The 22,983-nt window shown below is 44.9% G+C and overlaps 1 protein-coding gene across 1 annotated transcript in view; it reads right to left on the bottom strand.

Moving 5' to 3' along the window:
• The window catches only part of CSMD2 (CUB and Sushi multiple domains 2), a 1,634,099-nt gene that overhangs the window by 305,144 nt on the left and 1,305,972 nt on the right, over positions 1-22,983 (bottom strand). The window contains exon 25 of the mRNA XM_085648024.1: positions 21,006-21,132. Coding sequence (XP_085504150.1) covers positions 21,006-21,132 — 127 coding nt within the window. The remainder of the gene's footprint in view (positions 1-21,005; positions 21,133-22,983) is intronic.

Here is a 22,983-nt window from a genome sequence, read left to right as displayed (position 1 = left end):
CAAGTATTCCAGGGCCTCATTAACAATTCGGGGATGGTTAATTTTAACAAAATGCATGGGAATTATTTTTGCAAAATTAAAAACACCTTGGTCCCCATACAACTGCCCAACTTCGACCTCTGATTACATTCAGATGTCCTCTCAGCTGAGTCGAGGGGGTGGCAGGGAGGAGGCAAAAGGGTCGTAGTCAGAGTCCAGATCACCCTGACTCCTGGGTCCTCAGAGAAAGGGCCCAGAATGTTTAATTTACAAATGGACAGAAGCAGCATCTGCACTCCCTCAGAGAGATGCCCTGAAGAAGGTTTTGAGAAATACAGACACTTTTTTTTTTAAAGGGCCATCACTGCCATTAGTGTAGCAGGTGCATTAGCTCCGGCGCAATAATGTGATGGACCACTGTTCCCCAAGTAAGGAAATGTTACTAGCAAAAATGAGGATGGGCAGCCATTTTACTTGTTACCATTGGGGCCCAAGTCCCCTTTGCTGCACAGGGAACAGGTCCCAGGGGCACGGGGGGGGGCAGATGTGCGGCATTTCACCTTTTTGACACAAAGGCGTAGACCGCCTGCTTTGGACCTCAGTCCTAAGAGTAGTGTGGGCAGAGAAGTAGGTATTATTGGTACAGCGTGTGCAGTGGCATCGGGGCCAAGGGGTGTGAGGGCGCTACTAAACTTCTATTATGGCTGTTTTCCCATCATTCCTTACTTGTATTAGAGCTCAGTGCCCCCTTGCTGTGTCAGTGTTGCTTTGGTCATTGACCCAATGGCCCATGAGAGAAGAACATCAAAGCAGAGTAGGAACCTTAGATAGGCCCTCAGGAAGATAGCAGAATGGAGGACAGGCGGTTTAACAAAGGGCACCGAGCATTATCTCTTATTAGTGAGGAAGGAGCAGTGGCTCTGGGGCCCAGGAGTGTGAAAGACCCACCGCCTCACAATTATAACGGTCTTACTTTACAACTGAGGCACGGTGGATAGCATTAGTGCTGAGGGCACCCTTGCTGCAAACAGCAGGCAACACTTGAGAGCTCATTTCTTCTGAAAAGGACATAGTCAGTTTCAGGAGTGGAGTTAGAGCCAGGCTTGGTGGGGAAGCGGTGAAGGAGACAGAGGGGATAGACGGCTAGTCAGGCCTGCAGCTATAATTTTTGCAGAAGGTGCAGTTGCATTGGGGCCTAGGAGTTTGAGGGTTTCACGAAACCCCAAATAATGGGAGCAGTGTTTTTTGTGTATTTCAGGCTTTTTTTAATGTATTTTCCAATGTATACGTCTCACATTTAGTGTGCCTTATGAGATAATGAAAAAGTGCACCTAAAATGATCTCATATGCCCCGGCGGCCTGTGCTTATCCCTGCCCCTACCAACACACCCAAACCCCTCCAAGTTTTTCCATAAAGTTTTGGAGGGGCAACCAACTTCAAGCATTTTGGCTAGGGGGGCTCAGAGTAAAAACATTTGAAGACCTTTGAGATAATGTGACTGTGGATAAAAGTATGACGGATGACAAATTTGCGGGAATTGCTGAATTGGATGAAATGTATGGAGTGGCAGGAAGTGATGATGTTGTAACATACTATAAGTAATATGAATATTCCAAGGTTCAATAAACTCATTTTTAAATATAACTGAATCTAAGTACTTGGATTATGATTATTGTGATGATATCTAGGAGACGGGGGGAAACCGTCTGTTGTGTTGGTTAACTTCACCCCTGTGTGGTCTTCTTCTTGAGATACCATTTAGGTTATCCGTATAAACCTCAAAAATAACTATTTATAAGCAAAATGAAGAATTTCAGAAGCTTTAAGAAAGCAGATTAAAAAAAATAGTTTAAGCAATCTTGTGATTTGATTCAACTACTGCACTTTACTTTCCCTTTGTAGTTCACCTAATTTTCCGGCATGTTGCTTTTACACCCTCTTTTTAGGCCTGACGTCAGGCCAGACCTTCTCGTTTTGCTAAAATTATGTGTCAAATATACTTACCTGTTATTGCCTTTGAGCCGGCACTCTTTATCCACTGGTCTGCTCCTGTGTAAAACACATTTATCTTCTGCCCATTATGGCATGGGGCAGCGAGCCAGCCCACTGCAGACATTGGCTAACTTCTCTGTTATTGATAAAAATTATCTTCGTTCTCAAGGAGCACGAAAAGTATGGCAATATGTTTTGAGACCGAAAAGTATTTTTGATTTTAGCCAATGTTTTTATAGATTGACGAGGTCCTGAAAAGTTCACCAGAAATAATGTTTTGCAAAAACACATGATAAAATAAAACAAGCACTCACTGACAAAGTCACAAGACTGGCAGCCAATACCTGACCAATTGGCTTTGCCAGTGCTTGTGCATTAAGACTGTGAAGCACACGATTATGGCAGCTTGCAACTGCATATTAATAATAAATGAAATATCTTCATCCATCTAAATCGTTCCCCTCTTATTTATAAAAGTGTCGAATATTTGTTGACACTGGAAACTGTCCTTGATGCCAGATGACAACACTCCAAAGAAATGACACATTCCCTGTGGGACTTTAATGGAAGTCAGGAATATGTGGAATGGTAGGCAGATCATGCATGTTTAACAGGTTGATGGTAGGTGGAACCAGATGGGAACCCTCTGTGAAAATGTGCATAGTAGCATCTCCTGCCGTGACTCTGGGGTGAAATACCCATGAACAATTCACTGTTTTGTGGCGCTGGGTAGAAGATTTTAGGGAAGGTTTTCCTCAACAGCACTCGAATAGAGACTATGATAGGGTCACCTATGGATTAATGAGGTGTAGGTTATAATCAATGTTTTACCTTAAAACATCAAACTAGCGGAATCAGGTCACTGCCAACCGTGGTAAGAAAGAAAACACTGGCAGGTTAAAGAAACTTTCAAGAAAAACGTCCTAAGGGTCCAGTCGATGATACATTTTAAATGCTTGGTATGGACATTTTATTTACACCCTGTTCTGCACAAACAACGCAAGCCATGGCACTCTGCTTGACTACAATATTTGTTGCTAAAAATGCTGCTTTTCGAGGGTGGTGTCTAAGCACTCAATGGAGGTAGAAAGAAATTTTGGTCAAGGACAGACAGATTCCCCTAGTAGACAGAGGACTCCGTCTAGCCTGAACCTATGGTTTTAATAATTATGATGTTACATATTATGACAGGAGCTTTGGACTTTTTTGCACTTGTTTTCCCTTCAATTCTCATCTTGTTTTGCATTAAAACCAATCTCCACTCCAATGATGGTGATGACTTGAGCAATTTGCAAGAGGAAAAGGAAATTACAGTAACATATAACTGTAATGTCAGCGGCAGCCAGGTGTATTTGTGACAAAAGTGCACAGCTATTTAATTCCAAAGTTAGAGTGTGTGCGTTACTAGGTCCCACTGATTTTGGTGGACTACTTCTGCCTGATCAAGTGCCTGCAGGTAAATCAGGGTTCGGTCTGCGGACACTTGTTCGCTTAGCGCCCTCTCAAGATGTCAAGAAAGAGCAATAACAAACATTGCAGCATGTCCCAAAAAACATTGTATGTACATACACTTGAAGCCAGCATGTCATGCTGTGGTAGGGAAGACTCTATTCTTTAGGGTATACATGCTCGGTGGTCCTTACCTTCAGCGATTACATGCCTGGGGCATGTTACCCTACCAGCTAAACACGCTCTCTCGGATAACATGCTGGGAACTACCTTGTAGTTAGGGGTTACATAGGTCCTCAATGCCTTTGAAGGATGACATGCAAGCGGAGTGCTCACCTTTTAGGAGTTACATGCTGGGACCATTCTTCCCTTTCAGAGGTTGCATGCTGGTGAGGTCCATGATATTTGGAGATCGCATCCTGGAGTCCTCTTTCCATCTGAGTGATTCACCCCGTGGGCATCCTTGCCTTTCAGGGATTATGTGGGACAGGCCTCCTTGGCCTTCTTAGATTAAACGCTGGAGGCGTTTCCTCTGTGAATCCCAAGACCGGGGCATCATTGCAAACCAAGGTTTGAATCCTGGGCGCTCTTGACTTTCTGGATTTATTAACTTTAGGAATTGCTGCCCTTCATCGATTACCTGCCGAGGGTCTGATCTCCCTTCATGGGTTTCGTGCTGAGGGTGACCTTGATCTTCGAGTATAACACACTGGGGGCAATTCTATTTCAGAGACTTTGCCATGAAGCCTCTTTGCCTTTTAGAGGACTACCAGCAGGGTCCTCTTTGGGATTGCACATGGGTTTCCTGGCTGTCTATGTGTGGGGCATCCTAGCCATCAATGGTTGCACACCAAGGTTTACATACTGGTGGCATCCTTCCTCTTCTATGATGCGTACTCCTTTAGGGGCGGCATTCTGAGGTGTTATTGCCCTTCACCATGGGGGAGTCCGTGCCCTTCAGAAGATAGACTGTGAGGGCTTTGTCGGCCTTCAAAGAGTATTTGCTGGAGGTGTCTCTGCCCATCTGCGATTGCAAAATGTGGCTGTGGTTGCCACTCAGGGATATCAGGCTGTGGGAGTCCATGCCCGTCACAGTTCACAATCTCAGGGTTCTATCATGCATTCGAGATGGCCTATCCTTCTGAGCTAAAAATCTGCAAGGATTGATGCCCGGCAGGGATTTAAAATAGTATCAATTTCACGTCTTGAATATACACACTGTTTGGAAGGGGTTCTGACTCCTGGCCTTACGAGCAGAGACACTGGGCTTCAGTGGACATCAATTATGAGACATCTCTTCCCACCAGCAAGATAACCCATCCTTCAGGGATTACTTGTTAATATCACGTTGGCGTGTTGGTGCCCTTGCAGCCATTAAGTGGAAGGGCCTGTCCAGATGACTGATCTTTCTACATCAGTCTGCTTTTTTCAGCCAGGAGCAGATAATAGCACAAGCTCATTTGACAATGTCACTGAAGAGCTTACAATGGAGACTTGAAACAATGAAGATGCATTAGAAGGACACCGAGTTGCAAGGTCAGCAATTGGACTTCATCACGCTATCACTTAGGTCACCGTCCTTTCCAAAGGGCAGTACTTCACTAATGGCCTTCAACGACAACTCCCACCAATGGGGCACGGGGGGACACCAGCAGCCTGTGGTGGCTCAAAACACAGACAGAAAATCTCTCGCTTTCAACCATGACTGACAGCCAGAAGCGTAGCCCTTTGCAGTCTAGGCCTCAGGATCAGACTTTGAAAAATGTACCTGCCAATGCAGCCCATGTATGAGACAACATCTGCATTATCAATAAGGTGGCAGCTACTGGGAGAGATTGCATTTCAGCAATACAGGCATGCGGCGTCTGAGTCAGCATATTCTGGCCACGCCAGGGACAGCACAAAGGCATCTAGTCGCTAAAACCGCCAGCACCTTTTCCGTCTCTGACAATGTACTTAATCAGATGGAGCATTTACACATCCGTCTGGATGGTGCTCTCCCTGTCCACCAATGCAGTTCTCCATCCTCCTCTCTGTCTCCTCCACTAGACCAAAAACAATGTGGCTGTATCTAATCACTTCATCCACTTAGGTCCATTCAGAGCTATCTGCCATGAACTGCACACTAACTCACACATTCTCCGGTGAGTGAGTAGGAGAACTACTTGCATCCCAATGAGGCACTATGTCATAACAATATCTGCTACCAAATTTATAAAGAACTAAATGCATTTTTTTCTATTTTTATTGAACAAAAATTAATGGTATCATGAAAATAATGTTTATTTTGATGATCCTGCTCTTGCTGCAGCATCAGGTCACACTACCGATGAAGCATCCCACCCTCCTCCTGTTGTGACTCTCTGTCCTGTTCCAACTGCACCTTCCTCTTCTTCTCACATGGCAGCGTCCTGCCCTACACCCAGTGCAGATTCATGGCCCACGGCAGCTTAGAACCACCACTAGCCACAAGGTTGGCACTGACTATGTAGGCAAACAAATATAAAACAAGCACTGGCAAAGCCAAGAGGGCTATCTTTAATGTAATAACTAATGTAAACAGAGGCATTCACAAATGCTGATTATTAATTTAATGCAAAACATTTTTGCTTTGCCAAGGTTTGGAAAAAAAAGAGCAAGAAAGAATTGTTCTCTGTATAGAATTCATACAGGAGATAACAAATCAGATGTGAAAAACAGTGTAATGACTGAGCTTACTCTACAGATGTGAAATAGCTCCTCATGCGTTAAAATGGATGCACTTATTAGACGGCAAAATGATACACCAAGCAGCCAATAGTACGATGTGAGAGGATACTCTCGTCTGCACAGAGCAAAAGCCTGCTCTATACACATTTTAAAGAATTGGTAGCGATAGGTCAGGCAGACAGATGCAAAGTCGAAGCAAGTGACCTCATTTGGGGAAGCAGAAAAACGTGTCCATAGTAATGCTGCCGTATGTTCTCTATGAAGAGGAAAGCTGTTCATTCTAAAAAAGATTATTACGGTCCACCAGACAAATGTTACTATAAAGACTTCAATCCTAAAGACTCGACTTTGAGAAGACATAGAAGATCACTGACTTGTCAAGCTGATGCCCAATGACTGCCTGAAAGGCCCAGCAAACGCCATTAAATGAATGGTCTAAATTTAGGAAGGAACTCCAGTATGTGCATCTTGTTTACGTCACTCCTACTCATATTACTAATAGCAAAATATACTTCTTAATTATTTTCCACAATTCACGGAAAACTGCACAATTAGCTGTGGCATCAATATAGAGTGGTGGCAATTAAATGAGGGTTGGAGTATCACAGGGATTCTGCTGGTAAAGCAGAACTGTGCCTTGGGATGACAGGACGTCGGAATGTAGGGACTGAGTCTCTCTACAACATCAGTATCTGTTGGCCCAAATCCTGGCTAGCTCACAGTGCCGCACCTGAACTCCAAACCTTCTCGGAGCGCAGGTGATTTTGGCAACCTAGAACATGACCCTTTAGACCCCAAGGGAACAGTGGAAACAGTTCATCACCTTTTGTCACTCACTCATGCAGGCCCGTAGAAAATAAAAGAAAGACATGAAGAAAGTTTAAAATACATTTATTGAAACTATCATGAAGCAAATGTGCTGCGATCATTAGGTAGATGAAACTAAACAAAGTAATTAGCATTTACAATCAGGCTGGATAAAATAAACATCCTAACTATGGCAAATTACCTATCTGTCTAAGCCTATCCTTGCTGTGTGAGCACAGGGATACATGAGTGATCGATTAAGTTGGCAACAGACCCCATACCTGATGTATGCAATGAGGTGGCTCACATCATGAATGTGAATCTAGTCTATGCAGGGCTGCATGGCAGGATCTGCAGGCCGGAGTTCCAGAACTGGTCTCTCTGTCAGAAAGCTCCTCTCTGCCCACCAGGGGATGAGACATTTATGATAAGAACTACTGTGTTGGAAAGTTGCAGCTGTGCTACCGTGTTACTTCTAAAATGTTAGGAGCTGTTCCTGATCGGGCAACGAAAACAGTACACCATGTTGTTATGTATTCTAGACAAGCTTGGATAAAATGTGCAGACAGAATCCGGAGAAGAATCATTGAATAACAAACAACATGGACAGCGTATTCCTAAAATAATGTTTAAAAAAATGTGCTATGTGTGGATGTGCAAAGCAGAAGCAGCCTAAAACATATAATATGCAAAACTAAGGGAGCACCAAAGTGGGCCCAGAAGGGAAATCACTACAAGAGCTTAAGCAGAGTCATACGCGGTGGGACTGAGTGCTCTTTTATTTAAAGAAAAATGCACAATATTAAGCTGATTTCTGAATACAATTGCCTAATGAAAATACAAGAATCAAAGAAAATTTATCCATATGTTATTCACAGGTCCTCAGCGATCGATCAAGTATGTTATGGAAATGTCCTTCTGATTCTGACATAGGGGAATTTTCCCCCCCAAAAAAATAGAGAAATGAAACTTGTAGCTATCATAAATCAGCTAAAGCAGATGAGGAAGACTTCACATTTTGATTAATAAGGAATGTGCCCTCATAATGGCTTTTACAAGTCAGCTCCACTGTAAAAGTGTCTGATCCGAAAATGTGGAGGGATCATCACAGGTAACATTCAGCAGTGTGGTTATATACCAGCAAATGGGTAAGATTGGCCTGCGTGGTCTTACATCTCCAACACAGTTCATTATTTGCCAAATTCACGTTTTGCATTTATAAAAAAGTCCAATAACGTTGGTGCATTATCTGATCCTTTCTTGAATGGGCCTCAGTAGTGAAGTACAATGGAGATGTGTTGTGTGCATCCTTTTGATTTAGATCAAACACACACAGAAGTCTGACTCTATTTTCGATCAGGAAGGTATGAGTTTAGGAATGAAACTCTATTCCTTTTTCCAATACACATATTTAAAGCGTTCTTTATAACTACCTACTCTATTGCTTTTTCCCTCTTTCTCTGTCTCTAAATGAGTTTTGGAAATGCATTTCCTATACTAATTGATCAGGCTTTGTATAATTCACTAACTCACTTCTTCAGCCGTTTTTCTTTCATTCTTCCCTCAACATCATTATTTTAAACAAAACATACCAGGTATTGAGATAGAGTTCAATATATCTTACAACACATATTGATTTTCTTAATAAACAAGCTTTAGCAAAGCGAAGAGGGCTGGATTAAAGGTATCAATGCATGTAAACACAGGCATTCACGAATGCTGTGTGCACGTTTTGCATGCACAAATACTCTTTATCACATTTAAACCAGTCCTATTAGCTTTGTCAATGCTGCTGCAAAAAAAGGAGATAAAGAATTGGCAAAAGGCTGGGCGCAGATTATCAGCTGCTCACAGCAGGAGGTAAATGTGTGTGCTAAAACCCTCAGGAAAGGGAATACAGTGTTTGTGTGTCAGCACAGCAGCGCTTAATTTGAGCCAGTGGCTTCCGGAGCTTGGCACCGACAATTGTCGGCACCAGTACTTATGACAGTCCACCACATGTTGGGGCTGTCTGTCTCATTTTAAAATGATCACAACAGTTGTTTAGGAATTATTTATATATTTAAAATTACTAATACCAACTGGCTTTGGGTGGTCTGGAATAGTCCAAATTGTCGCCCTTGTAGAAGTGTCATGGTTAGATGTTATTGCCAGCGCAGGCAGAGGAAATGGGTGGTGAAAGCTGCCTGGCCAGTCTTTTTTTTCGACAAATTAAGCACTGGAAGCACAGATATCCCATCTCCAAGGGGTTTAACTGGTAAATTGCACTGTACTGGTGCAGTGCTACTGCATGGTAACAGCAAATACTCCTTCCTCATTTCCCCCTTCTGTCTTTTGTTCTCGACCCTCCTCTCTCAATTTTTTTACCTCTCTAAATCACCTTTGCCTCTCTCATTATTCATGCGCTCTCTTTGAATCTCTGCTCTATGTGTTTATGTGTACTGTGTGCCGAGCCGGCTTTATGGCAGTGTGACAGGTGCGGTCGCACTGGGCGCTGACCTGTGGAGGTGGGCTGACCTCATGGGGGGGTGTGGCTGTGTTTATTATTAACTTATGATTGGAGAGATGAGGGTCAATTTTGCTTGGTGGTAGTGAGAGAATCCGAGGAGGAGGTCATGGGGTTATTGTCGCACAGGGCGCCACCAGCGCTAAAGCCGGCCCTGATCGCGTGAATGCATCCTCGCCGAAGCATTTACGGTGAGACAAAGTTACTGGTGCAAGCCAAGAAATATCTCTATGCTCTCCTCTAATGTACAATAAGCATTAGCATAGCTTTGAAACCTTTTTAAACCAACAAACTTTGGAACTGAATTCAATTGATTAGGTAATTGCACACATTTGCACATAAATACCGATTGGACACAGTCTCATAGTTACTCTGAGGATCATTCATTCCATTTTTCGACGCTCCAGCACGTCGCTTTGGCTGGTAACAATGAAGATGTGTAGGTTCCTCCACCCCCTGCCTAATTCCACTCTGATTTCATTGGCAAGCAGAAACAGCTCCATCCCAAAGCTCGGCTGATTAATTTTAATGGGCGTTCCAAATGAGGGCTTTGCACAATGGTATCATGCATGAGAGGGTTTATTTTTACTCGGTATTACCATAAAAATCAACGAGAGAAGTTCTTTTGCGGCCAGCCAGGGATCATCGCTTCAGCTTAAGCTGTGACGGAGGGGCGCAAAAAGCGCGGCAAGTCACCCTCGGCTGAGGGAGTCGCGCGCACTGCTTCGTGTTACCGGATCAGGCGCGGTGTATGGATTACTCATTATTTCCCTGTTCACGCTCGGTGGCGGAGGCTTTTATGTGAGGAAAGGATCAATCTCGATGAACAAGTGCCCCGAGAGAGGGTCATGTGTGAAGAAGCCAACTGTGGGTAATGGGAAGTCGGTGCGAGGAGAGCGTCAAACTGTGAGTGACACGGGGAGAAAGTTGTACAGGAGCAGTGTCGCCTCAAACTGTGAGTGACGCGGGGAGAAAGTTGTACAGGAGCAGTGTCGCCTCAAACTGTGAGTGACGCGGGGAGAAAGTTGTACAGGAGCAGTGTCGCCTCAAACTGTGAGTGACGCGGGGAGAAAGTTGTACAGGAGCCTGTCGCTTCAAACTGTGAGTGACGCGGGGAGAAAGTTGTACATGAGCCTGTCGCTTCAAACTGTGAGTGACGCGGGGAGAAAGTTGTACAGGAGCCTGTCACAGAGCTCATACCGGACATGGCAATACGGGGGCCTGTCAGAGAACGCCATCCTGCGACCTGTCACGCAAGATCCTATAGGCGCCTGCCCAACAGGGTCATTTAGGAGCCGGGCAAACAAGGTCATAGAGGGGCGGAGAGCACTTCTCTTAGAGGGGCCTGCCTCACACGCTTATAGAGACCTATCAGGCAAGGGCATTCAAGACCTGCCAAAGGGCCTGTCTGACAAGGTCAGACAAGGTCATGCAGAAGCCCAGCAGGTAAGGTCATGTGGGAACCTGTCAGACAAGGTCACAGAGAGACCTGTTAGGTGAGGTCAGATAAGGGGGCCTTTCGACAAGGTCATAATAGGGCCCGCCAGACGAGATCATACAGGAGCCTATCAGACAAGTCAGAGGTCATAAAAGGGCCTGTCAGACAAGGCCATAAAGGGGCCTGTTAAACAAAGTCATGCAGTGATGTCAAAGAGTCCTGTTAGGCAAAGTCATACAGGGGGGCATATGGACAAAATGCGCTCAGGGATGAATTGGAGAAATGCAGTTGCTGGATCTAGATAAGAAAGATAGACAACAAGTGTGTAGAAAAGAACAGACCTACATTACTAGAATTAGAAGGGCCTGTCTGAGAAGGTCATACGAGGGGCGTCTGGCAAACCATACCTCAGAGGAACAAAGTGACACATGAAACGCACAAGTCGAGGGTTGAAAGTCGTAAAGGGGCAAGAGGCAAAAGTTTAAAATTGGCCTAGGAAAAAAAGTGAAATCGGGCCCTAGGATTGAGTTTCATTAAAGGACCTATAGGAGCTTTTTGTAACTAAGGGAGAGAGTCACACCTAGGGAAAGACGTCATTCAGAGGCTTGGCAGAGAATGTCCTGGAGGGTTGTAGAAGGAAAGTTATTCAGTAGAAAAGGAAGGACGTTATGCAGTAGCATAAAGGCGGAAGTCATAAACTTTTTTTATTTTACAAAATATAACAAACTTAGTTGCACATTTCACATTTGAAATGATACAAAGGCACTTGCTCCAGTCCTTTCTACAGAAACACAAAAACTAGAGTAGTACTTGTTTCCGCCTTTTTTTTAACAGTATTTCAGAACTTTGGTTTTGAGCAGATCTCATTGTTTCCATTTTATATTAGATGTGCTCCTAAAAAAAAAATATGGACTTGCTACATTGTGTGCCCGTCCAAAACTTTCACATGAAATGTAAAAATATAAAATGTCAATCATCTTAAAAGGCCTGAAGTAAGCATTCAGCGAATCCGAGACACACAACATTTGGACAGAAGACCCATTTTACAAGCTTGATTTGTCCATTGCTAGGAAACAGAACACTAGTTGTCCACACCACCACCTAAGATCCCTTTGCACAAGATCTCTTTTCAGAAATTTTTGCTGCCTTCGTATACTGAATTGTTGGGGAAAATATCACAGACTTAGTCCACAATCAGGCCAATCAATAGTTAGACATAATCGTAATAGTCAATTTTATTGTTGAAAGGTTTGCAGCCTCTAAATATTGTTAGCGGTACAGCGCTTATAGACTGGTGTATCAAAGCACTTGTTTCTCATAGTTTGGCATGTTAGCTTTGGGATGATATGATTCATGTAAGCCACTGAAATGATACCCTTCCTTAGACTGCTTAATTCGAGCCGGTGGTTGCCGGTGGGGGCCACTGAAACTTATTTTAGGGAGCCGGCACTAATATTTTCCCCTTAGACATTTACCGAGAGCAAGAGAGGGAAAAAAGCACAAAGGGGAGAGACGGAGGAAGAGAAGGACAGAAAATTGTCACAAAGGGAGAAAACAGGGACTTACAAAAGTGAAGTGAATGGCCAGGGAGTGTCTGGTACTGGATATAAGAGGCATGAGGTAAATACACAGGTATGGTATCCGGTTCGTTGACATTTAATTGGTGCGTTCTAATCAACACTAGCTCCACCCGCAAGCACGCCATCGAACTTTGGGACCTACTCGACTCTTCCTCCCCGGATGTCGCCTTCCTGGCGGAAACCTGGATGAACCCCTCCTCGGCACCAGACATCGCCATAGCCATTTCTGACGGCTACAAGATCACCCGCAGGAACCGCACTAACGGAGCAGAAGGAGGAATTGCCATCATCCATAGAAACACCCTCAGAATCTCGACCAGCGCCGACGACACCCTCAGCACCACCGAACACCTGCACTTCCAGATCCCCATCGACCCCAACACCACCCTCAGAGGAACCCTCATTTACAGATTCCCCGGCCCCCGGTCACAATTCAGCGACACCATCGCCGACTTCGTCAGCACGCACGTCCTTGCGTCCACGGACTACATCCTCCTCAGTGACCTGAACTTCCACCTCGAGAACACCAACGACAGCAACTCCACCACTCTGCACGACAACCTCGCCAACCTCGGACTCAAACAGCTCGTCACAACTCCCACCCACTCCGCCGGACACACGCTCGACCCCATCTTCTCTGCCAGCAACCATGTCACCTTCAGCCACACCAACGTACTCCACTGGACTGACCACCGCTGCATCCACTTCACCTTCGAGAAGCCCACCGAGATCAACTCAGGGATCCGCGACAAAGCCCTGGACTAGACCTCCTCCTTCCTCACCGGCAGAACCCAGAATGTCCGCCTCCCTCCATTCCGATCTAAAGACACCAAGATCATCTGCGGCGTACCCCAAGGATCGTCCCTCAGCCCGACACTCTTCAACATCTACATGGCACCGCTCGCCAAGACAGTCCGATCGCACGACCTCAACATCATCTCATACGCCGACGGCACCCATCTCATCCTCTCCCTCTCCAAGGCCCTCACCACCGCCAAAACCAACCTCCACGAAGGTATGAAGGCCATCGCCGAATGGATGAAGAACAGCCACATGAAAATGAACTCGGACAAGACGGAGGTCGTCATAATTGAATCCACCCCCTCCCCCTGGGACGACTCATGGTGGCAGGCCACACTGGGAGCTGCACCGACGCCGACCGACCACGCACGCAACCTGGGGGTCATCATGGACTCTTCGCTGTCTATGAACCAGCAAGTCAACGCCATCTCCTCCTCCTGCTTCAACACCCTCCGCATGCTCCTTAAGATCTACAGATGGATCCCCACCGAAACGAGAAGGACGGTCACCCAGGCCCTCGTCAGAAGCAGGCTGGACTACGGCAATGCCCTCTATGCTGGAACCTCAGCCAAACTCCAGAAACGACTACAAAGCATACAGAACGCCTCTGCACGCCTCATCCACGACATCCCCCGCCACAGCCACATCACAGCCTACCTGAAAGGCCTGCACTGGCTCCCCGTCAACAAGAGGATCACCTTCAAGCGCCTCACCCACGCTCACAAAGCACTCCACAATGCCGGACCAGCGTACCTCAACGAATGACTCACCTTCTACACCCTGAACCGCCAGCTTCGCTCCGCTGACCTCGCCCTCGCCACCGTCCCCTGCATCCGACGAGCGACCGCCGGCAGCAGATCCTCCTCCCACCTTGCCGCTAAGACTTGAAACCCCTCCCCGCCTACGACAGACCCAGGACCTGCTGACCTTCAGGAGACTTCTCAAGACCTTGCTGTTCGAGCAGTAGCAGCACCCCCCCCCCCACCCACCCAGCACCTTGAGACCCTCACGGGTGAGTAGTGCGCTCTACAAATGATCTGATTGATTGATTAATTGCACAGGCTGTCGGCTTCTGAGCAGAGCTTTGGGCCCTGGCACTCATTTATTTACAAATGAGGCACTGCTCCCTTCAACACTCAGGGAGGTTTGGACAATTCGAGTGGTAGCTTGATTGTTTAAGGTCCTACTTTTAAGAATTGTTTGCCCTCTATTTATTCCTTCTTTACTGTAGGGATTCCACTTTGTGTTCCAAAGAGTGTTTAGAGTGGCCTTAAAGGATTAGAAGGTGTAAACATAAAATGCTCCAGAGGGGCGCACATTGTGGCCATACTGAGCTAATGATACCTGGTGGAATCATCAGGGGATGGGCACTGCAGATCCAGAAACATGCGTACACCTTTCCTGTTCAACCATTTACAAGCAAAGCCCATGTAAGTAGACGGGTGGGAAAAGAAGATGTAGTGGAACATTGAGGTTGGTCAACTGGCAGTGACGCTAATGACTTGGGGCTTCACATTCCAGCGCTATATGGTTTCTGACATGGTGCTGGGATTCAAACATGATGGCAGCACTGTAAAAACCAGTGCAATGCATATACTTGTTTGCAATGAGGCATGAGATAGCAGAGAAATGTGGGTTTTGGCATGACTATGGTTCTCTTTATACAGGGGCAGTATGAAGTTTGTCATAACACTGTTGCTTTACATATGAGGCAGTATGTAGGCATAACAGTGGTTACATGACTCAACAATGTATCTATTTGGCTTGGCACACACACACACACATGCATGCACACACGCAATTTAGAAACTGCCATGGCAATTTTTCTTTTTTATTCCAGGCAGAGTGAACACATGGCATGTAGTCTACTGGATGTCAAGAATACCTGTTTAATAAATTACCTATATCAGTTCCAGCACTATGAATTGCAGCCCATTACTCTTAACAGGCCATTGGCAAGTGTACTGTCTCGCATCACAATAAGCATCAAGGACCCGTTGAGCATTAGTGACCTCACAAGGTGGGCTGCCATTTTGGGCAGTGCACTGGCATAACTTTGCAGAGCCCTGATAGGCTGATGTATTTGGCATCATATTGTTATCAGCACCAGTTTTGGTGGACCTTTAATTGGCACGACTGAACAGTAATGCGCATCATATCGTGGCATACGATACTTGTAAATGGCAATCTTACTATTGGCATATGTTTCTGTATGTGCATTTACTCATTACAGTGGCTATATCAGAGACACGCAGCATCCTTCATGCTAGAAATCTAAGCCTGCTATGCAGCCAGTTTCTTTTGCACACAATGTATTTGTTGTGTATGGCTTTTGGAAGCCATTAGAGCGAATACCAGATTCTAAATTCCCTTATCAACTACTAATAGGTCACAACAGGGAACATCAAAAGTGATTTCTGTGCTTTGATGTCACCAGGGAGATGATTGCTTTTTTGTCTTATCCCCAAATTGCTCAAGTCTGAAGAGGCCTGAGCAAAGTGGTGGAATGGCAAATGATGGTCCATCATCCCTCCCATCTCTCTCTGATCCTGCGTGACATATGAAGTGTGACATAGTTAGTGTGGCCCTAGAGGGTCTCTCCCTTGAGAAGGAGTATGCTGTTCCCAGGGAACCGACTAGCGTCCCCCCACAGGGTGGTCCAGTAAGTCACTGCACCCATTTGCAGTGGTTTTCAAATGCCCCCTTAAAAGAGAAACCAGGTGTTCCCCTGCAGTAAAAGACAGACAGTGGTTCCAAATGCTCTGCCTTTCACTAATGTGTATGTAGGAGGACAAGCTCAAGTGCACCCACGCACTGGGAAGTGTTTTTTGTAATCTGGAACCCAGTGCCAGCCTGTGCTTGGAGAACCAAATTAAGGAAGCACCACGGCACGGATTCAGACCCTATATGTAATAGGGCCCCATGTACTGGAATTAAAGAAAGAACACATTTGGACAGGGTATTGGGGGGATTACCAAGGGTAGTGGGGCAGGGTGGCATAAAACCAGATGTATGTTTTTAAGTGTTTATTTAGTAGGGGGTAGGGTGCTGCTTGTGTTAGTCGGAGAAGGTAGCAGAACACCAGGAGCCATATTCCACAGAGGGTACACTGTTCCTGTTTGCACCATGCCGCACCATTTAGGTGTGCCGGGCCCAAGCAGGGCTTGTGCATCCAATTACACTTGATGCACGGCCAGGAGGGCATTATTGAAAAGCAGAGAGTAGCCACAACTCTGTGTTTCACAGTGCAGGTGACACAATACCTGCAACTCAAAGGGGGAACAGAAATCCCCTGAAGGCGAGAGCAGTCAGGGACTGTCTCTGTCTGCATGGAGTTGTCTGGGGGGTCCATGGGACCACCTTTACACCCTTTCGGATGGTGCTCTTAGGGAGCACACACTCAGTGCACCTCCTGATGTTCTCTTTGCCATTGTGCCCCAGCCCATTATGGGACCACAACCCTATTTTAATGAAGGAAAACACCTATAAGATGGTACCAGTTCTATATATGCACCAGAGCTATCTGTACTGTAGAAAAACCAGCAACACGTCAGTGGACACAGACGCGTGTGCTGGTTCTTCTATAATACAGATAGTTCTGGTGTATATAAAGCACTGGTACAATTTTATAAGTGTAATATTACTGTGCTCCAGGGGTGCAGAAAACGAGTGCACGTGGCCATGGAGCACCGGTGGCACTGTGTGCAATACAGCCCCTGGTAGTTTTTTTTTTTTTTTTTAAATGGGGACAGAGTGGAGAGGGGAAGTTCAAAGTGGTGCAAGTTGGCAGAATGCAAGGTATTGTGTTTTTTTTATTATATTTTTGTTTTGGGGAGAGAGTGTCTAATGCTAATGAGCAAAGGGTAGGGGTAAATACATCAAAGGTATCACGAGTATAGCGTATGCCCCCCCATGACTCTTTTCCATCTGCACATCTGCCCCTGGGTATTAGGTAAGGCAATTCACATGCGAACAAGACTTGAAAATGATGACCCTAGAGGGTATCAAGGGTGTCTAGCATAGATCCTGGAGGGCCAGAAACCTATCATTCAAATAATATAGAGGATGTAGCCTAATGGCTAGAGCTGTCCACCTCGAAGCTGGGGAGCCAGGTTTGAGTCTCGGCCACCATGCTCAACATCCTGTGATTCTCAGCAAACCACTTAATCTCCCTGTGCCTAACAAAAATGAATGAGTCCATCTGTAACGAAACTGGTGCTCGGGTCTAGTTTGCGCTTTATAAAACTCTAAAAAATAAAAAAATATATACATACATTGCATCTGAATAGAACTGTTTTACATGGTCAGTGGTTATCCTGCAAATTTGGTATGGATCTGCCCCTCGTTGACCCACATTGACCATCTCCTTTAAACCAGTATACTTTCTGTTTTATGGTACTTCCATACCTTTGACCTGATCCCTAACTGGTAGAGGTTAAAAGAGCTGTAGTTTTGCCAGAGAGTGTAACATCTTTGTGTTGCATTAGGAAGCTAAGTATAATCCATGGGGACTTATACTGTGTCCCCCGTGCTCTTCAAGAACTAAAAGAGCATTTCAAGCTGTATTCATTCTCAAACATATCCTATTTGAATTGTCTGAAATTTTGCCAACCGGGCCAGTGCATCCCAAACCTCCTCCATGCAGCCTGAATTGCCTCCTCGTGTAAGCATAATGAGTATTAAGAGACATGAGGCTCAAAACCTGCCCGTCCAGTCAGTCCTGGACTGCTGGTGGGCTGGACCATTGGAGGCCATTTTTTGAAGGCAGACGGCTGCTGCTGGCGCCGCTGTCACATTCTGCATTTTCCGAAGGTAATTACAGTAGGCACAGCGGGTGCTTTCGACAAGGGAGATGAAAAAGAGAGAGGAGAGAGAAAAGCAGAAAGTGAGATGAGAGAAGAGCATGGGAGCGGGGCTGGTTTGAACATTTTTGCAATGGCAGCTTTTGGTTTCCAGTCCGGCCCTGCCTACAGTGTGATTCTAGTAGGTTTTATGTCCGCAGCTCCTCACTATTCAGGTTCCGCCATCTTTCTGATGCAATCACTGTGCTGGGCATTCAGTGCGTTCTCCACAGCGCACAATGCTGCAAGAACAGCAGCTACTAACGACAGCTAATGCCTCAGTAAAACACTACAAGAACAACAAAGGCCTTGGGCTGGGTGCCCAGCCTAAACAGAGGAGTGGCGAGCTAAGCGCCAGCTATTTATAGCGGAGAAGCCTGCTGCATGAATACTAATTGGGGATCTATCAACGGCAACGAGAACACTGCAAAGACATCAGTGGAGGAGAGATCAATCAAAGCGGAGGGCTGCAGGGAGGGCAGCCACACCACAGGCTTGCGTAGCTCAAGTGTGCGATAAGAGTGGGAGCCTTTAAATGCATGGGTAACACCCACCAAGGAGCTTCCAACATTAGAGCAAGGGGTTCAGTTGAAGAGGAGCTTGGGGATGAGCTTCAGCCTGGATCAGCACTGTTGCAGTGTTGTTCTTTGGGATAGCCTAATTTGAGATAGGAAAGATGTGTGGTTCTCTGCAAATCATTGGATGGATTCTGTTTTTTTGGGGTCTGTAGCTTGACTTAGGCAAGGGAGTTATTGGCTTCTCATAGAAGCAAGAGTGTGTCTTTACGAAGACTCACACTGGATGGAGTCTGAATGAGCCATTGATTCTCTGAAAGGAGGAGGGTTGGGCGATTCCTTTTGACGGTCTTGACATGGCTGGTTGCTTGAATTGCAAGAAACAGCAGTACCATTTCTATTACTCACAATGTTTGAGGTCTTTCTCAGCAGTAGGCTGTCAGAGGTGAAATGTTATGGCAATTCATGTGAAAGGGTTTTCTTTTGTTATCTTGGCCTGCGTTTTAGCCTAACACAGGGAAGAGAGCAGTGATATGTTTTCTGGATTTGACACTATCAGGAGTATTGTTTTGAGTGATAGATATGTCTCAGATATACCATTAATCAGACAGGATGCAGGAAACCTAGGTATGTAAGAGATTCCCACACCCTCTCTCACCACCCTTAAAATAGTGTCCATACATCTTCCAGAATGTGATTGGCTTCGGCATGTTTTATTATGTGATACCCATTTGTAGAAGGCTGCATTGGCCACTGCTGGAAGCCTGGTCACTTTTCTTAAGTGCTCAGCATAAAAAGCAATTCTTCATAGCTATTATAAACATCTTGTTATTCAGATCACCATTTCTGGTGGCGTCAATATATCACACGATCAGACTATCTATAGGCTGGAGGTAGGTATACTTACTATTATTTTTTAACGTTTGTATAAATTATATTTACATATTTTTTTAATTGTAATGATTTAATGTATGTTCACCTATATAGCACCCAGATGTCTTTAGTATGGTGTGCTAAATAAAAAAATGGGGAGTGATTACAATGTTGAACTATCTGCTGATTAGATTTTAGCCTTATGTTGAAGGAAGAGGCACAATACCTCCATTGGGGCTGGAGGTGGTCCGCAAGGGGGGGACCCATTCCTAGATTGCCATAAACCAGCCCATTGTTCCCCCTTTCGGAAGTGAAGATGCCGGGAACATTAGTAACTCTAATGAGTGGTGAGTGTCTGTGGGATCCGGAGTTGATCTCAGAGGATCTGCTGAACAATGAGGATTTACCTGGGGAATTCCGAATACTGCACCTGATTCTCCGGGCAATTCATCATTCTCCCCCAGAGTTTAAACCAGACCTTTCAATCTCTGAAAGCAGTCGAAATGTCTGGGCGAAGCATAACAGAGCGGCAGTGTTCCTGCAGATCTCATTATTCCCATGGGACCCAAAGCAACCAGTGACTGGTAACTCTCATTGTCCACCTTATCAGAATCACTGGGTCACGCAGAATAAGGATCTTGGTAGGAACAGGGGTTTAAACCAATACATTATGAAGACTGTAATTCTTGGTATCTACAGCAGTCTAACTGTAGGCAAATCTCATATTTGGAAGTATCAGTTAAGGAAGTCTGAAATGAAATTGGATGAGAGCTTCACTTTGTCAAGCAAAAGGTTGCCCCCTGTGATGCATAGCAGGTGGAATATGCAATGTAAGCAAACATGGGTGTGGTGGAGAAGGGTGAGATGTGAACTTTGATACTAGGATATTACCACCTGAGAGATCAAATGATTCAAAGACAGGCTAGTATATCTAAAGATCAGACTGGCCTGGAGAAGAGTTACATGTTTAGCAAACCGCCTCAGTCTTACTGACCTTTAAGAGGCATGCTCTATCCCAAAAATACCAGAGTTCCCTATAGACCACTTTAATGATGTTGCTTGCTGTAGGTTGGGAGAAGAATTGTGGGCCAATGCTTCTTAGGGGGTCGGCCTTGACCAAAGAACCCATCCTTAGAGTGGTTGTACTATCTAAAATATTTGACTTTCATTTTGCCTGTCACCGCAGACCTTTCTGGTTTGTAAACAAACTGGAATGAATGACGTTTTTTTGAAAAACATGAGGTGTAGCCATAAGTCATGCAGCACGCATTGCCACTACAAATTTATAGAATTGCCACCACAGCCTCCACTGACATATTTCTGCCACATGTGCTGTACATTGTTTCTCTTCCTGTGGATCATGCTTACTATTAGCTGGAAGGGTGGTCCATGGGTGACAACTTGTAACAGGAGATTTTCCCTCTGTGTACTGAATTTTATATCTCAATACTCAGGCCATTGTCAAAAAAGCAAATTACAGTGTGCTATAGTTTGAGAAAAGAACGATGACTTACCCGATGGCACAGCCAGCATCAGCTTCTACTGTCCAGATACAGTTGAGGTTATGGTCGTATGGAGCTGGATACCCTGGAGACAGAATCCTTCCTGATAATTCACCCCGTATAGTGCCACCACACTCCGCTGAAAGAACGGTAAACATTTAGGGAGCAGGAATATATGTCATCTGTAGCACAATACTAGAATACACAATTTTGACACAAAAATGTATACACTATGATATGTCTTGACATATCAACACCAAGGACAGGATACAGTCACTCATTATTCCTTTGAGCATTCATCTGTCATTCAATTATCCATTTGTGCATATTTCATTCACCAGTGGACTCACACAACATGCATCTCTCAATTCTTCAGATAAGCCAATTTTATTACAAAACTGAAGGCCCATAATATGTATTATATCTTCTAATGCCATTCCTGCAGCACTTCAAAGAAACAATGACATTACAAATCATAGAATTATAAACAAATTGCTATAAAAGTCTCTATAGAAGCTGCTTCAACCTTGGCTTCCTCTTTTAATTTCTCGGCTTTTTACAGTTCATTTCTACTTTCATTCTTATGCTTGTTTAGTTTTTTTAATATGTGCGGGGTGGTTGCTTCTAATTTTTGGAAGAGTTTTGGTAATGGATAAGCTTAATCTTCAGCTGTTTACTCAAACTAATTTTTTTGAGCGGATGTGTGCCTTTTTAAAACCCTTATAATGTTAGAAATTAGTTTTTCTGCTGGTTACTTACTTTTACTTGAGGGTGCGCTCCAGGATGAAACAACTGTTTTCTGTGGTCTGGTGGGCTAGTTTTTGTTGTTTTCGGGCGTGTTCGGAATTCTTTATAAAAAAAAGGATCTTTTAAGGGTAACAGGGTCTAAAGCCTTGTGGCTATAAAGTAGTGCTGGTTACTTACTTTTACTTGAGGGTGCGCTCCAGGATGAAACAACTGTTTTCTGTGGTCTGGTGGGCTAGTTTTTGTTGTTTTCGGGCGTGTTCAGAATTCTTTATAAAAAAAAAGATCTTTTAAGGGTAACAGGGTCGAAAGCCTTGTGGCTATAAAGTAGGGGTCGGTGATAATTTCCATTTTGCCAGCGGAGGTTTGGCCACTCCGCGTTACACTTGAAACCTGGAGTTCCGGTCGAACTCAGCCAACCACGGCATGTCACAAGTTTTTCTTGCGAGCCGCTCACCAATTAGCGTCCCCTAGCATGATTTCTGGCACTAGGAAGACACCTGGTGAGATTTTCTCACGGCAACCTTTCACGAAGAGAAAGCTGCTGCTCGAATATAAAATCTTTTCAAGCCACAGCAAAGAACCTACGCCCTCAGGTGCACCACGTGGTGCCGTTCACACTTTTAGAGGAGATGTTTTTGGAAGGGCTGGTAAGAGGAGCTAGCTACTGGCTGTGGACTTCCCGGGTTCCAGTTATACTATCAAACCAAAGTCACAGGCAGAGGCTTCCAATCAACAACCAGTTTCTTTCCCCAGCGAGGGAAAGCAGGAAGGAATAGAGGTTCAAAAGAGAGAGGTGAGGTTAACAGCAGTTCTCAAAGTGAGTATGTGAACCACTATTCCTTCCTTCCCAGTAAAGGTGAGGGGTCTTGGAAACACTCTATAGTTACATTATTGAATACACTACAGGTAACCAAGAGATTTGGCATTGAGGAAGGATCACACAGAGTTGGTGGAATCAGAAGTCAGACAGTTATGGTGAAAGGAGCTATTGTTTCAGTACAGGATGGAGTCAGAGGATTTGTGGGTACTCACTTGTTGGTGGAGAAATAGGAAAGGTGTTGGTATCCTGTGCTAAAGTACAAGACATTAAACAGATTCTAAATTTACAGACATTTCAAGATGGAGGATATCCAACTTTTGAGAGATTTGTTACAGGAGCAAGCTGACTAGTGAAGTTAAATTTACAAAATCTAGATTCATGCTTAGAAATAGCTATGGAAAAGTATGTTTTAGATTCAGGGTA

Source organism: Triturus cristatus, chromosome 3_2 (genome assembly GCF_964204655.1).
Source record: "Triturus cristatus chromosome 3_2, aTriCri1.1, whole genome shotgun sequence".
NCBI classification, from domain to species: domain Eukaryota; kingdom Metazoa; phylum Chordata; class Amphibia; order Caudata; family Salamandridae; genus Triturus; species Triturus cristatus.
This window is presented reverse-complemented; position numbering and strand designations above follow the sequence as displayed.